General features: G+C 40.6%; 2 protein-coding genes across 2 annotated transcripts; both read left to right on the top strand.

Moving 5' to 3' along the window:
• The first annotated feature begins 646 nt into the window (after window positions 1–646).
• LOC138853530 (uncharacterized) lies at window positions 647–4,091 on the top strand. The gene is made up of 4 exons (XM_070090746.1): window positions 647–1,819; window positions 2,292–2,498; window positions 3,001–3,223; window positions 3,827–4,091. Exons 1-4 carry the CDS (start codon window positions 944–946, stop codon window positions 3,979–3,981), a joined length of 1,461 nt encoding a protein of 486 aa, XP_069946847.1. The 5' UTR covers window positions 647–943; the 3' UTR covers window positions 3,982–4,091.
• On the top strand, window positions 4,031–11,469 carry LOC128690146 (protein O-linked-mannose beta-1,2-N-acetylglucosaminyltransferase 1-like). The gene is made up of 9 exons (XM_070090727.1): window positions 4,031–4,048; window positions 4,224–4,437; window positions 4,530–4,653; window positions 5,361–5,559; window positions 7,819–8,003; window positions 8,616–8,724; window positions 8,883–8,963; window positions 9,820–9,929; window positions 10,295–11,469. The coding sequence occupies exons 1-9, from the start codon at window positions 4,031–4,033 to the stop codon at window positions 10,485–10,487; spliced, it is 1,233 nt and encodes a 410-aa protein (XP_069946828.1). The 3' UTR covers window positions 10,488–11,469.
• The last annotated feature ends 4,647 nt before the right edge of the window (window positions 11,470–16,116 follow it).

Raw genomic sequence — 16,116 nt, 5'->3', positions numbered from 1 at the left:
GAACTTTAGTGGAATATATAATTAAAACTAATGTTTACTTCTTTTATAGTGTAAAGTTGGTAGGCAACAAGGCTGAACAAGATAAATGCTAATCCCGATAATTGTGTAATTGAAAGAAAATAAGGAAAAGGAATAAATATAATGTGGACACTTGTACAGGAAAAACAATGGAGACGGATTAATTTAAAAACCATATTCATATTTGAAACAAATGCATTTTTGCGTCATATACTAAAAAAGAGTGAAATTATTGTCTTTGCACATCCAGAAGGAAAGGGTTATCAGAGGAATCTTGAAAAGCTGCAAGGAATCTTTACCTAGGTAAACTTCAAAATTAAAATAGAAAAAAATTCAGTCTCCAAATAAACTGCTTTATGTAGCGGTTATAAATTATGCAGCTGAAGCGATGAATAATAATAATAATAATAATAATAATAATAATAATAATAATATCTTTATTTCTACAAGTACGTGTATATGGTATACAGGCCTAGCTGACATATATGACATAATACTATACAGAAAGCCGCTTGTTATGCAGAGCATTCCGGGCAAATTAGGTCAGTTTTGTCCCAGGATGCGACCCAGACCAGCCGACTAACACCCAGGTACCCATTTTATACAGATGGGTGAACAGGGACAGCAGATGTCTTATGGAAATACGTCCCTAATATTTTCCAGCCGTACCGGAGATTCGAACTCCAAATGTCTTATGGAAATACGTCCCTAATGTTTTCCAGCCGTACCGGCGATTCGAACTCCGGACCTCAGTGTGGGAGCTGAGTGTGCTAGCGATCGAGATTAACCATTGTTTACTACACATGTTTTTCATTACTCCCTACCATCCTTCAACACTGGAGTCATATTTAGCTTATAATTTTGTTCCTCTTCACCTAAAAACCTGCAGGTATAATTCTATAGGACCATCTCCATTTACTCTGTAATGCTGCCTTTGACTACACAACAGAGGGTGGCAGCCACCACTCTTCTCAGTTTGGCGTACTTTGTGATTATCATAATTGTGAACCAAACTGGTGATGGTAACGTCGCAACCAGAACTAACACTAAAAGTGAAATTAATCTATCCAAGGTTAGGAGTGGTAACGATATATCAATGCAAACTCTATGGACTACAAACGAAGAACAGTCAATAGTTTATATCGATAAGACAACTCCAAGTGAGAGCCAATCAAAAGTGAAGACTGCCGTTAAAATGTTAAAAGTGGTGACCAACTCCGGTAAAAAAAGCGTCAAAGGAGCCATTCCCTATGTAGAAAACAATACTGATGCATCCTTAACCATACCTCAAAGACCAAAGAGAGTGAGGTCTTCTAATAAAGAGCGAAAAGTAAATTATGTTCTTGGACACAATCGGAAGCTCCTAGCTACTGAGAGTTATCAACATGATGTTCTATCAGATAATTCATTCCTTGGTAAAACCTTACTTGAAAATCAATCTGCAGTTTCGCAATATATATCACACGAGACTCAAAATACTGCCACTCCTGAAGGTCAAGAGGATACTGAAGCTTCAGTTCTCGTAAATCGCGATGTTACCAACGTTTTCATTCCTAGGAGTCAGGAGACACATGAAAGTATCCTGCCAGATCAAAATCCTACTGAAGCTTCAATTTTCCATAGTCAAACGGCTTTTAAAACTTCTATTAGATATGAAGAGACGATTCAAGATTCCTTTTCCCAAAATATAAATGCTGCCTATCATTCTCCTTCAAAAAATCCAGAGGCTGATAATGTTAATCTACTTCTGGTTATCACGGTAAACGTCACAGGCGTGACTGTATCAGTCGACGGTCGCCAGGTGAGTATATGTTTTTATCACTGGATTGAGTTGTTCTAAATATAAAATAATTGCTAATATTATACGTATATCTAAAATTACCAAAAAAACTGATCTACGAGGGCGTTTTATTTTCAAGATTTGGACCATGATTCAGATACAAATTAGGCAGCGCTCGTGGCACTGTCTGCAGCTGTGGCTGTTTGTTGATATCAGCGATAGGTTTCCTTCTGTTATTTATTTCCCCACAGGCTTGATGGTTCCTACAGTCATGTAAAAAAAAAAAAAAAATTAACGCAGGAAAGATACATTTAGTAGAACAATTTACTTCTGTCACGTTTCCCTCTGAATAGACCGAAATATTGTCACAATAAAACCTTGCTATGCACCTGGGTCTTTTAGTAATTACTGTCGGCAATATTATTTTGTAATCTGACTTTTTACGTTTTCGTAATCATAATGTACTGTAATACAGACTGTGCTTCACTAACAGGTGTACAGCAGTCTTAACAAAACTTCCTCGTTGAATAACAAGAATGTTACTCTACATTCTGGGCTGCACTTCGTCACGCTCCACCAGAGAACAGGTCAAGTCATGGCTGCAGCTTCCTACATGACTTGGCTCGCTCCCACAGACGGACAGTTTATAGAGTCCTTCAAAAGAACTCAAAATGGTCGCCTCTTAATCGTCATGGGAGCAGTTAAGTAGCCACAATAAAAACGCTGATTTTTTTTGTGTGTGTGTGAGTATATATATATATATATATATATATATATATATATATATATATATATATATATATATATATATATATATATATATATATATATATATATATATAAACACAAGTCTCCTTGAATACATTAATATTTTTTTTTACATTTTTCATAAACTCAGAGGTACTGCACTTCTAGAACTCTGTTAAGAACCCAAAAGCAGTAGTTTGAAGACAGACACAAGCTACAGTAAAAGTATATATTTCGACAAGATTTTGCTCTGAGCAGAGCTATTGGAATCAAACGTTGTCTTAATAGAAATAACTTATGTCTGTCCTCTCATTTGTCAACAATATTACATCTCACCCAGACCAGTATCCTTTCACTATACTGTTCAAGTCTATATGAAAAACACTATGTGAACTACATAAACTTTTTTACGTGAAATTTAAAAAATAATAATAATGTATAATCTGTTACGGTAGCCGGACTTCACGTTATTCCTGGAAGAGGCAGTAGTAAAGGTGCTGGAGGATATGGGCGCACTGTACATCAACAGAGTGGCCTACAAAGACGTGTGGTGTATGCTGGTGCACAAGGGCGGTGGGGTGGTGCTTGAAGCCCTCACCACATCTCTCCCAAGACGCGATCTTTCTAAGTTCAACGTGTCGCCCCTCACGCTTCACGTCTCTGTACCTGGCAAGCAAGGTTAGCGCCGAGTAGAGGAACTTGCGCCTGTGTGGTTCACAGAGAAAGGCGCCTCATTTTAATTTCTCAGGTGTTAAAAGCGGCTTCTATTTGTTAAAAAATACTGTGCTATTTTTTTTTACCCTCTTCCACCTCTTCCCACTGACTTCTCTTAGCTGCCCTCAACCCATTCCCATTTCTCTAACCGTTTTAATACAATAGTGCAATACTGTCTCGGTCACCTATCCACTTGGGTGAGGAAGGCGAGGAGAGAGAGAGAGAGAGAGAGAGAGAGAGAGAGAGAGAGAGAGAGAGAGAGAGAGAGAGAGAGAGAGAGAGAGAGAGAGAGAGAGAGAGAGAGAGAGAGAGAGAGAGAGGGGGTGAGAAAGCGATCCAAAAGATCACTGACACTAATTACCACACAGTGTTACACGGTTTGCATATAGACATTACTTTTCACAGTTAGGTGGTAATAAGATTAAGATGAGCCGTTCTGGGTGGAGATCCCAATACTATCATGAAACTGCTACAATACTCTGTAAATATGTATCGAATAAATAGGAGACAATGAAGCAGTGCACTTACGATGCAATTATTCAATGACAATATACATTACTCCTAAAGAACCAAGGTGTGGATGGTATGGAGAGGAGGCAATGCATGAGAGAGCTGACTTTTGCCAGACATACGAAGGCTATGGCAACTTTTGCAGCTGTTATGACATCCCATGGTCACCTCTCCCACAAAAACCCGTAAGAAATATATTATTTTCTGAGTGACAAACATATTTTGTAATAGATTGAATATTTAACCCACTGGTCAGGATCTATGATAAAATTCATGATGGTATATGTTTACAACATGATTTAATCATGTACTGATATAATTTATGTATCTCCATTATATAAAATTTTACCATTCTATAAAATTAATAAATGTTTGGTATTATTACTTTTCTTAATTGTTTGTTTTCCTTAAAGGCCACAAGAGCTATGCATTAATTCTATTGACACTGGATTAGGTGGACTACATGATGCAGGAAGTGATTCCTGTTGCTATAGTAACAACACGCCGGCTGCCCCACGTCCTGCGTCAGGTGGGGCAGGTGTGGGCCAGCCCCGGCGGTACCAACACGCCCATCACCATCTTTGTTGATGGTTACAACCCCGAGGCTCAAGCCCTGGCAGCCCTCCTCCAGGTGCCGTTAATCGAGCACAATGACCCTGCACCGAAGGGTAAGTCAGTAACATCACAAGCTTTACGATGCATTTTTACATATGTCGCATCATCGAATGTGCTGATACTTATGTTCTTCATTCTTCCACAGGTTCGACAAATCGCATCAGCTTTCATGTAAAGTTTATACTGACGAAAGTATTTCAACTCTACCCAGGCGCTGACAAGGCTATCATTCTGGAGGACGACCTCGATCTCGCACCAGATTTCATCCCGTAAGAATGTTCTAGTTTTTACACTCAAGACTGCAACTTTCACTACCACCTATCAAAATATTATCATCATTGTAGATGAGTTAGTCTCAAGAATAAACAAAAGATGAAAGACTGCTATCATGAAAAAAGGCAGAATAGATGCTCTAACACCGAGAGAGAGAGAGAGAGAGAGAGAGAGAGAGAGAGAGAGAGAGAGAGAGAGAGAGAGAGAGAGAGAGAGAGAGGAGGTAGGGAGGGAGGAAGGGGAAGAGGGAGAGAGGAAGGGTTTTCTCACACTGAAAAAAGACAGATATTGCAAATAATAAAGCTCTTGCATGAATGCAGCAAGAGGAATTTTATACTGCCACAACATTCCTAACATAAATCGAATTCGTTTTGTTTCTGTTGATGCTTGCATTTCCCTGTACACTGCCAAACGTTACACGTGACTTGACCGTGGCTTTCTCTTCCCCTGAAGAGTCTTCCAATTTCCCTCTGACATTTTCACATGACCTGTCTTCTAGTTTAGATGCCGTTTCGATCAAGAACGGACCGAAACGGTATCTAAATTCTGTCAAAATTGTGGACTAAATGTGAATAGACTAAAAGCCCCTCTTACGTTTTTTTTTTCTCGAGAAACAAGTCCTAAATTCTTAACACTGATAATACCGAGTTTTTCCGAGCTATGTTACCTCTTCGGTATATAAAAACAACAGTTGTCTCTGCAGGTACTTCCACCAAACAGCGCCCCTACTCACTTCAGACCCAAAGCTATTTTGTGTCAACGCATATAACTACAACGCCTTCTACCACACCGCCCTCAACCCCTCGCGTCTCTACAGGGTCCACGGATTCCCCTGCTATGGGTGGATGATCAGGAGAGCAGTGGCTCAAGAGACAGTCAGCAAGTGGGCTCCTTTGAATGCAGTAAGATTTATTAAGGAACGAGTTGGTCATCAAGGCTTTGAACACTCAGGGAAGCGTTTAATTTTATGTTTTCTCTATCAGCTTTTGCTTCCTCTTGAAAAAAAAAATTGTGCATAATGATTCTCATTTGTTGCTTTATATGGGATAACATTCTCTGATACTAAGATTACTTTATAGTTGTTGTTAGGCTATAAAATGTCTCATTAGCCGCACATATGTCCTTTTACATAACATATTGTTGGTAATTCTACCAACATTATTACTACAGAAGAGATGGCTAGAATGGGAAGGACTGGGATAGGATAGAGGAGCGAAAAATGTTGTGGTTAGACATAAAGAGAATGAAGTCAGAAAGGTTAAGTGGTCTTGCCACTTTAGATGAGTTTCAATAGTGGTTTTCGCTACAGTGGTGACTTGTTACTACTATGCATGCTTTTACAATGAAACCTACTTAAAAGCCACCTTGAAGATTCAAGGATTTAAATTAAGTAAAGCCTTATGTACAATAATACCTAAACTCTTTAGCATGGAATGACGTGTTATCACATTCAGGGCTGATCAGGGCCAACTCTTCGTCATCTTTCCGGCTTCAACTTTTAGTGATAACCACGTCATTTTCACTACACCATATGATAAATTAGACACATGTGAAACATGAAAGTTAAGACACATGTGCAACATCTGGATATCTTTATTGTAGACGTTTCGCCATCCAGTGGCTTTATCAATACAGATTCTAGGACATAATAGGAAGACAGTAGAACTATATACAAAAGATGAGGTAATCAGTCCCTCGGCCTAGGAGTTAGTGTTCACAGCATCGTGGTGGAGGAGAATCTGGAGCAAAGGCAAGAAGACTGACGTTTATATAGGCGTCAGTGGAAGGGACGGGCAGCAGACGAGGGCAGTCACTGGTAGGCGGGATTCCCCAGTGGAAGTAGGTCCTTCCCAAAGAGATGGGTTAGTTGCAGCAGCCGTGAAGAAGGTCTTGTAGATGTCCTCTGAACCAAGATTCCATGATGTTGCAGTGTCTGACAAGTTGTGTAAGAAAGGTATAAAATACCGACAATATGAAAGTTAAGACACATGTGCAACATCCACCACGATGCTGTGAACACTAACTCCTAGGCCGAGGGACTGATTACCTCATCTTTTGTATATAGTTCTACTGTCTTCCTATTATGTCCTAGAATCTGTATTGATAAAGCCACTGGATGGCGAAACGTCTACAATAAAGATATCCAGATGTTGCACATGTGTCTTAACTTTCATATTGTCGGTATTTTATACCTTTCTTACACAACTTGTCAGACACTGCAACATATTGGAATCTTGGTTCAGAGGACATCTACAAGACCTTCTTCACGGCTGCTGCAACTAACCCATCTCTTTGGGAAGGACCTACTTCCACTGGGGAATCCCGCCTACCAGTGACTGCCCTCGTCTGCTGCCCGTCCCTTCCACTGACGCCTATATAAACGTCAGTCTTCTTGCCTTTGCTCCAGATTCTCCTCCACCACGATGCTGTGAACACTAACTCCTAGGCCGAGGGACTGATTACCTCATCTTTTGTATATAGTTCTACTGTCTTCCTATTATGTCCTAGAATCTGTATTGATAAAGCCACTGGATGGCGAAACGTCTACAATAAAGATATCCAGATGTTGCACATGTGTCTTAACTTTCATATTGTCGGTATTTTATACCTTTCTTACACAACATGTGAAACACTTGGGTATCTTTAATGAGGAAACGTTTCGCCACACAGTGGCTTTATCAGCTACTTCATAAGCTACTTCTCCGTAGATATGCTGTATTCTTTTCAAGATTGATGGACTGACCACATCGACTCAAGGCTGAGGGACTGATTACCTCAAACTCCTCCTGTTCTTCACCATTCTCCTTTGTATGGACTGATGAAGCCACTGTGGCGAAACGTTTCCTCATTAAAGATACCCAAGTGTTGCACATGTGTCTAATTTAACAACTTGTCGGTTCTCTGAACCATTCAACTACACTACACCATATACTTGCCACTCTGTTCCACGTGACCTCACATGATGCCATTTGAAATGCATGTTTCAGGGTGCAATATTGAAAATATTTTAACAGTATATTCAAAGTCTAAATAATCATGCCGCAGTAAATGATAACATCTCAGCTACTAATTTTCTTCACGAAATGTATCTATATATATATATATATATATATAAGATGCAGAAATAAGAGTTCCTCCATCTCAGCCATCATGTGTCACAGGGTGCGGACTGGGACATGTGGGTGCGACAGGCAGTGATGGGTGAGAGAGACATCCTGGTGCCGGAGATCCCTCGCACCAAGCACCGTGGTGGCGGCGGTGTTCATGTCACTGGCATAGAACAGCAGCAGTACTACAACCAGCGTCCACTTAATACTCTCCCCAATGTTACATTAGACGTCCAAGGGTAAGTAAAACACTCACCGACGTCACTTTAGACATCCATGGGTAATTGAAACTCTCATGAACTTCACTTTAGGCGTCCTCAAGTAAGAACATAAACACTTCAACAGACATCAAAAGATCGTAATATGATATACTTTATAAGATTAGCTAGTTTTAATTGAATTAACTTAATTTTGCAAAAACTACAATCAGCGAATGCAAATATTGCCATTCGCAGTTTCTGATACTTCTTGTCGCATCGGACATACTTGAAATAATCTCATTTTCTTAATTTATTCACGTAAAAATATACCAATTAGCATTATTCTAGAAAAGCTTCCACTGACATGATAGAGTTCTACCCAGAACAAATGTCGTTTATAATAAAGGTTCACTATGCGCCAAGTGTCCTACCACACTTGTTGACAATGTCTACCATCCTACATATGCTGGGCTGCTTTAAAAATACATTAGACAAATACATGAATGGAATGGATGGGTGTTAGGAGAAACTTGAGTTTTTTCATATTTTGTGTTTGTATGTTCTACAACAAAATATTAAAATTTATCTGAAGTGGCAAAGTATATTAGAATAATCATCGAATATAGGTGTATTCTGTGTTACTTTTCACAGTGCAAAATTCCGTAATTACATCTTGTTCCACGTCAACAACCTCCGGAGGGCACAAGTAGTGCGCTTCACCGAGCATCCCTGTAAGAAGTTACTTATACCCCGCCACCAGGTGAGCGATACCTGTTGTCCATACCCACACACATCAGGTCAGTCTCAGGTGTTGTATATACACACACAAGGTGTCTCAATACCTCTCATCATACATATGTCATGCATAAGAGCCAGATATGCTGAGCTACCACTGAGTGTTGTTTCACTGTGCTACAGGTGAATCAGAGCTATGTGGTCTACGTTCACAGAGAGGAAATGTCCAATAAAACCATCTGGTCCTACTACGTCGCCGCCCGGGTGAGTGCCAGTGCCAGTCTTACACTCCAACGTCTCCACGTGCTCCACCAGTCTCCCCACACTCCATCAACGTCTCTCCACTCCACCAGTCTCCACACAATCCACCAACGTCTCCCCACTCCACTTCCTCAATGATTCTCTTCACTCCTCAACTTGCCCACACTCTGGGATGAGGAAAGATATTTTCATAAAAATCAAATTCCTCCTGTGTATGGGATAGGCCATACTGAGACATGGCAATGTCCAAGTGATAGTAATTCCAGCAATGCTGGAAGGAAAGCTCTGAAGGAACCCTCACTTGAATACTTGACCATAACTTCATTTCCCTACCGAAGGTTTCCCAGTTCAGGCTGATTTCAACACCTTGTAAGAGACCCATATTGCGTGATGTAATATGACTTTGAAACCTAATTAGCTTTTGTTCCTATTGTGTAACTAGCATTTATAATGGGGTAACAGCACACTACTAATGTATCCAATTAAAAAAATTTAACTTCACCAGCATCTCCTCTTACTACACTTCCCCAATGTCTCCTCCCACTTCTCCACTTAAATATTTATCTTCCCTTCGCTTCGCTGAACTTCTCACCATCCTCTTCCTATTAACAAGACTTCGTGACATTACCTCACATACGCCTGTGGAAGATGAACTTCATCACCATGAAAGTGCTACACGAAACATAGACTGCTTGAAGCCTCTACATCCCTACTCATAGCTAAAAAAAAAAAAAAAGGCAAGAGACACTACATAACCCTACTCAAACAAGCTCCTCTCATGTTGCACTTGTATGCTACGCAGCAACGAGCACTAGCACCATGCGATCCCATGTATGATGACGTGTTGCATGTCTTGCAGTGTCTGGGCTTCAACGACCGTAACCAACACGATCACCTTCAGATGATGTACACCGGCTCCTTCTACGGCAACCAGGTCTACATCGTTATCTGCCCCTTCTCCCCCTTCTGGTGAGTGGGCGCTTCATGGTGAAGTTGCTTCCTACCCAAAATTGAGTTACCTCATTTCACTTGAACTAAGAATAGTATGGAGATGGGAGGACATATTCGTCACTAGTGTTCTGTATACTTGAGTTTTTGTCTACATGTTCTTTATACTTGTGTCCTAACCCACACGTTCTTTATACTTGTGTCCTAATCCACATGTTCTTTATACTTGTGTCCTAATCCACATGTTCTTTATACTTGTGTCCTAATCCACATGTTCTGTTTATTTTACCGACACGTTCAACATACTTGTGTCTTTGTCCACATAGCCTTATGTTGTTTACGCTATGTACGTTCATTCATTCATTCCATTTCCATAACATGCGCAGCTTAACGAGGGACCCGGCTGACGTGTACAAGGTGACGAAGGAGGACGTGGCGTATGCAACAAGTCATCCCTTCAGGAACATGACCACGAAGATGACCCTGGTTGAGAGGGTGCCTCCTCTCTCCCTCTCCGACGAGATCAACCTCACCAACCTCGTCTTCTCCCAGATCAGCATTACTATCACGGAGACTTAACACAGCGAGGTTATCCTATCACTGATACGGTTATTAATGGTGGCATACTTTCATGAGTTGTAAATGGTATGGGGACAACCACAAACTATGGCAGTTATTACAAGAAAAGTGGCTTCTTCAGTTCTAATTAGGACTGTTGAAGCTACTCGTGGCAAAACGTTTCCTTCAGAGTCCGAGCTGGAGTAGAGGTTATTCTCCTCACTGTGGTGAACACCTGATAATGTACTCCCAAACTGCTCAAACATGACCATCGAAAATACCCATTAATATTAATATTATTATTATTAACACATAGAGGACATACAGCTCCTGGAAAATGGGAGCTAATCATATCAGTTCTGAAGGAGCGTGTGTTAGCGCTAATTCCATGGATCAAGAGCCCTTCACTAGCATCACGGCTCCCTTCCCCTTCCCCCACAATCATTGAAGGGAAGAAAGTACACACAAGGTTAATTCGAAACAGCTACCTATATAATCAATATTAATATTAACCTTAAAATCAATATTAATATTAATCACGTAAATATTAGTTTATGTTTGTAATTACGTCTCAGATGCGGTAAGTTTCATGTTAGTTAAAATATTTGTAATTAATGTAAGCACCCATCTCTTGTAAATGCGCATCGCTGTATGACCCTTTCGGGTTTGGCACTCAAACTGATTATAATAATAATAATAATTCTTGTAACTAGAACTAATTCTTAACATAATAACAGAAGGTAGTTCAGCGCTACACGGAAGGGGCGCTGGAGCCTGGGAAAAAAGAAATTAGGGGTTAGCTTGTACTCAAAACACAATAAAGTTAATTACCCAAAATCAGTTATTACTTGTTTGATTTTTTCTAATTATCACTTTGTAAACAAAACTTATTTTTTTGCACTGGAACTTTCTTCTGTTGCTGGGCTCTAGATGAATGGTTACACACACTGAGAACACTTACTAAAGATGTGTTACAATTATATGGAGGTGGATAGCTAGCGCTCCTGTACATCAGAGTACATATACACCGAGTAGTGTAATTCTCTCAGTGTACATATGTTGAGAGTTTACTTGAAACCCTATTTTTGGAATTACAGTATTCTTGTCTGGTGGTGAAAAGGTTACGAGCAGCCTTAATGATCCTCGCCAGTGGTTGTGAACGAGGCATCACATGACGTGGGTGTAGCAACTTACTGACCACAGTCATGAGGAAAATGAACAGGTGCAGAACCAGCTTCTCGTTGTGGCAACGTTTGTAGACATTTGTCACAGACCGGGCCGCGGGGGCGTTGACCTCCGAAACCCTCTCCAGGTATATGGAACTTTAACAGGTCAAGAATTAAACTTACACAGAGAGAAACGTCACAATTAAAGCCTTCCTTTGTACCTTTGTCGTTCCTTCAAGTGGCTCATGGCTCAGTAGGATGGTTTGTGGCTCAATGACATGTATTCGGCTCACAACCAAAGGACTCCGGTTCGAGCTTGTGGCCGGTGGATAAGTTGTAAATGCGTCTTTACACCTATCTTCCTGGTTCATTCAGCATTAAGTAGGTACCTGAGTATTAGCCGATTGTTGTGGGTTGCATCCTGGTGAATACCCAAATGGAATAAACCTCACTGACTGGTTTTCATTGGTTATACTGGGTTACTAACCCTCTGGATTAATAATTATCCGAATAGTCTCCTCTGGGTTTAAAGCTTATCGTCTTCATGTGGGTTACGAAGGTTTGCCAGGAAACAGGACTGGGTTATGAAGACTTCATGTAAGCTATACATTAGCATTCAGGTATTCTTTAATAATCAAAACTTAAATTAATATAAACTCTCGGTGTATACATAGAGATACGTCTCTGTATGCATTCTATACCATAAGCAAGTGTCTGACACCTTTCAGGTATCAGAAATGGAAATATTATGTTATCTGACTGAAACCATTTCAATCAACTTAGAGAACTCAAAGCGATCTACCAATCGATCGCAGAGCAATTTTAGTAAGTTGCTGGAGGACCACTTGATGATACGGATTACAAAGATTTGGGAGACAAGTGTAGATGATGGGTATAACATCGAGGCTGAGAGATTGAACACTAACATTACCTCTTAAAACTTAGCGACTTCCACTGTCGCCTGTATAAAAATCATCTCTGATGCGCAGGCAAATAAGTTTATTCAGGCACAGGTACACATAAGTACAGTTACCATACTTAGTATAAATTACCTAGGATAACCTCAAAAAAGTCAAACACAGTGATTTATTTCTACTGGCATCACTATTGATATTCATCAGTGTTTGCTATCTTGATCGCTTACGGAATGCTATTCCAGACTTCAACAGATCGTTCAAATTATTATTATTATTCTTATAATCAAAAAGAAGCGCTAAGCCACAAGGGCTATACAGCGCTGCAGGGTAGGGAAGGAAGCGAGGGTATTGGATGGCAGAAAGGAGGAGGGATGATCAGTAGGTTACAGAAAACAGCGGGGCAGGGGATAGTACGGGGGTAGAGGGTAGCAAGAGATTGAAGTAGAAAGGGCTGAAGGTATCAGAATTTGTGAAGTCAGTTGTCAAAAAGTCAATGAGAGAGTCCGGATGAAAGGTGGGTCCATCAGCGAGAAGGGAAGGTAAACAGATCGTTCAAAGATTTAGCAACGCTACAACCTGTATTAACATTTATGTTTCCCATCCGGCGAAAACATTGACATTGATGATACTGTATTCAGAGGTAGGGAGGAGAATTTTGACAAAAGTAGATCCCTTCTCACTCAAACATGGAGTTTACGAGGTAAAGAAATTATTATTATTATAATCAAGGGGGAAGCGCTAAACCCGTGGGATTATACAGCGCCTGTGAGGGGATGTGGAAGGTATTCAGGTTTAATTCAGGGAACTGGAGCACAGATCTAATTCCCTAGATCAAGAGCCCCTCACCAGCATCAAGGAACCTTCCTTGGGGGTACGAGGTAAGAAGAAAAAACAGCTCTACAACCTGATACCCTAAAGGCCATAATACAGTGTAGAACAAACCAACCATTCAGGTGTTTTATTTTTGTCTGGCCTGATGAATTCTCATTTTCTTGTTACTTTCTGCAAAAGAAAATGACCCAGGATGAGGAGTAACTCACACACCTGTAAGTGGAGTAAAGTGGTACTGGACTCGCCAAATCCAAGTACAACTATCATACAAAGTTTAAAATAAGTGTAATTACCTAGGATAACCAAACAAAGTCTGTGACAAATTTCCTTTGGGGTCCTTGTAGTGTCTTAATATTTAAAGCCTAGATTGAAGTTACAGTAGAAATCAATCTCGAGGGCACACAGGGAAAGTTAGTAATCAAAGAAAGACAAGCAGTGTTTTTTCTTCTCTAGAATGCGACCCAGAGCAGACAGTGATTTCTAGATATATAACTACTACTAGTAAAACAATGATAGAAGGAGACTTATCAATTCGTCTCTCTTGACCGATGATCGAACCAGGGGTTGGCAGACGATCGCCCAGAGCACTTACGTGTTTAAGTTATGGATGCTACTAAATTCGTAAAACACACCTACATTCAAGCAATGGATCCCACACAACATCCCCATCCTTCTCAGAGCTCTGCAGAGCCTGGAGTGATCCATCTATGCCCTAATCCTCCACAGAGTGGGCTCTATGGAGCATGGAGTGATCCAGCAACACTATCCTCGCCAGAATTTACTCTGTGGAGCCTGGGGTGATCCAGCAACATCTCCCAACACTGGTGCTCCACCAAATGGATGCAGCTACACATTGTTTACGTATGACTCACTCATAATCTTAACGTTACCACAGCAGCATCACCTCAGTTATTATACAAAATACCATATAATGCAGTGTGTATTAAATGTGAAATAAAACAAATGCTAAATAAAGCACCTATGTTTTAAATAATAAAACATTGAACGTAACAGATCTCACTAACGCGAATCGTCATGAAAAGTGGCAACTGAGAGTGGTCGCTGTTACTGTCATCATCACAGACGGGAGCAACTACAATCCCAGCAGGAAGAAGGGGGAGATGCTATGTAAGTTTTCATTTAGGCAATCACTGCATAACATACTTGAAATGCAGTTTAGACAGCAAGTATGATTAATAATTATAACAGCATCACAGGTTTTTCTCCTCAACATAACATCAATTTTGTTATTTACATAATGTGGATAAATAATTTCAAGTGTAGGAAAACGTCTCCAACCCATCTAAAACGTTGAAATATGCAACGGCCATGACGACACCCGGATGATATTCACACTCATATATGTATTACATCATGTAGATTTAACCTAGGATGACCCAATAAAGCCAAATAATGTGACTTATTTACAATACGTTTTACTCTAGTAATAGCTACAGTAATTCTTCAGTGTGTGTGTGTGTATAATTACTTCTTCGTAACTACAGAAGCGATGTGGTGTTAGTTCCCGGTTGTCAAAGGCACTTGTCGATAGACACTTGACCTGTTGTTTGTAGTGTGTGTGTGTGTGTTTGTCGGGGGGGGGATGTTGAGTCACTACCCAAGTGAGTCTTGAATCACAGTAGTTGGGGCCACCCACGATGTCTCCTGACCGACACTCCCTTTCTTTTTTTTTCCACTCCCTCTTCTCTTTCCTCTTTTCCACAGAAGGGGAAATATGCAAATTACCCCAGGGAAATGGCGGTCTTGCCTGCGTGTTCGGTTGGGTGGTCCCCTGCCCCTAGCGTCTCTCACACACCCACTTCCTACACACACCCTTAAACTTCCAACACACATACTTACACTTCCTACACAAACACACACACACACTTCCTACATACACACACTTCCTACACACACACACACACACACACACACACACACAGACAGGAGCTATGAATCGACCCCTGCAACCACAATTAGGTGAGCACGCACACACAGACTAGTTTCAGAGCTAAAAAGGAATGAGACGAGAAGACACTGACGAGTTAAGCACGGGAGTGAGAGGTTTCAAACTCAAACAAGGAGGAGAAACCTTTATTGTATTAAGCATATCCACCAGACGCGCATATCAACATATCATCATCATCAGAACATACACACCAAGGAAATTTGGAAGAGGATTTTTGGAACCTTAGAGAACCCTTCAAAACAACATATACATTATACGTCAGACTATCATAGACTATAAAACACCTGCCTGCAGCCCATTTCTTGTCAACCAAAAAAATACAGACCAGAGGGGACATGATAATTACGTGCAAGGTACTCGTAGAGCTTGATAGGGCAGCCATGGAGACTTTGAGAGGAGGGGATCGAAGGCAAGGGAAAACAACTCGAATTTGAAGACGCAAATGAGATTAGGAAGTAATTCTTCAGCAAGAGAGTGCTAAGTACGGCAGAGCCTGAGGCTAGTGAAACCGGTCCAATAATAGTAAGAGGACACAGATCTGGGACTCGATCCCCGTAAGTACGAGTACACACCACAGGTCTGTTCCTCATAACAAACATCCAATGTAAACATCATACATGCATACAAGCATACACCTTAAACACACCTCCCGGTAAAAAATAAACACAAATACAAGCACATACATCAAATGACATACAATGGAACCGATACCACTAGTTATTCTGACGAACACCACTTCAATAAAACTCAAAGTGGTCAGGCCACTT

Source organism: Cherax quadricarinatus, chromosome 32, assembly GCF_038502225.1.
Source record: "Cherax quadricarinatus isolate ZL_2023a chromosome 32, ASM3850222v1, whole genome shotgun sequence".
Lineage (NCBI taxonomy): Eukaryota > Metazoa > Arthropoda > Malacostraca > Decapoda > Parastacidae > Cherax > Cherax quadricarinatus.
The sequence above is the reverse complement of the archived record's forward strand: the minus strand, read 5'-3'. Positions and strand labels throughout refer to the sequence as shown.

What these genes read in the sequence shown, in the direction of transcription:
- LOC138853530 (XM_070090746.1), top strand. Translation starts at nt 944, where the DNA reads ATGCTGCCTTTGACTACACAACAGAGGGTGGCAGCCACCACTCTTCTC. An exon ending in TATCAGTCGACGGTCGCCAG is followed by an intron (nt 1,820 to 2,291) that starts GTGAGTATATGT and finishes CTTCACTAACAG; the next exon opens with GTGTACAGCAGTCTTAACAA. An exon ending in TCTTAATCGTCATGGGAGCA is followed by an intron (nt 2,499 to 3,000) that starts GTTAAGTAGCCA and finishes CTGTTACGGTAG; the next exon opens with CCGGACTTCACGTTATTCCT.
- LOC128690146 (XM_070090727.1), top strand. An exon ending in AGTGGGCTCCTTTGAATGCA is followed by an intron (nt 5,560 to 7,818) that starts GTAAGATTTATT and finishes CATGTGTCACAG; the next exon opens with GGTGCGGACTGGGACATGTG. An exon ending in CCTACTACGTCGCCGCCCGG is followed by an intron (nt 8,964 to 9,819) that starts GTGAGTGCCAGT and finishes CATGTCTTGCAG; the next exon opens with TGTCTGGGCTTCAACGACCG.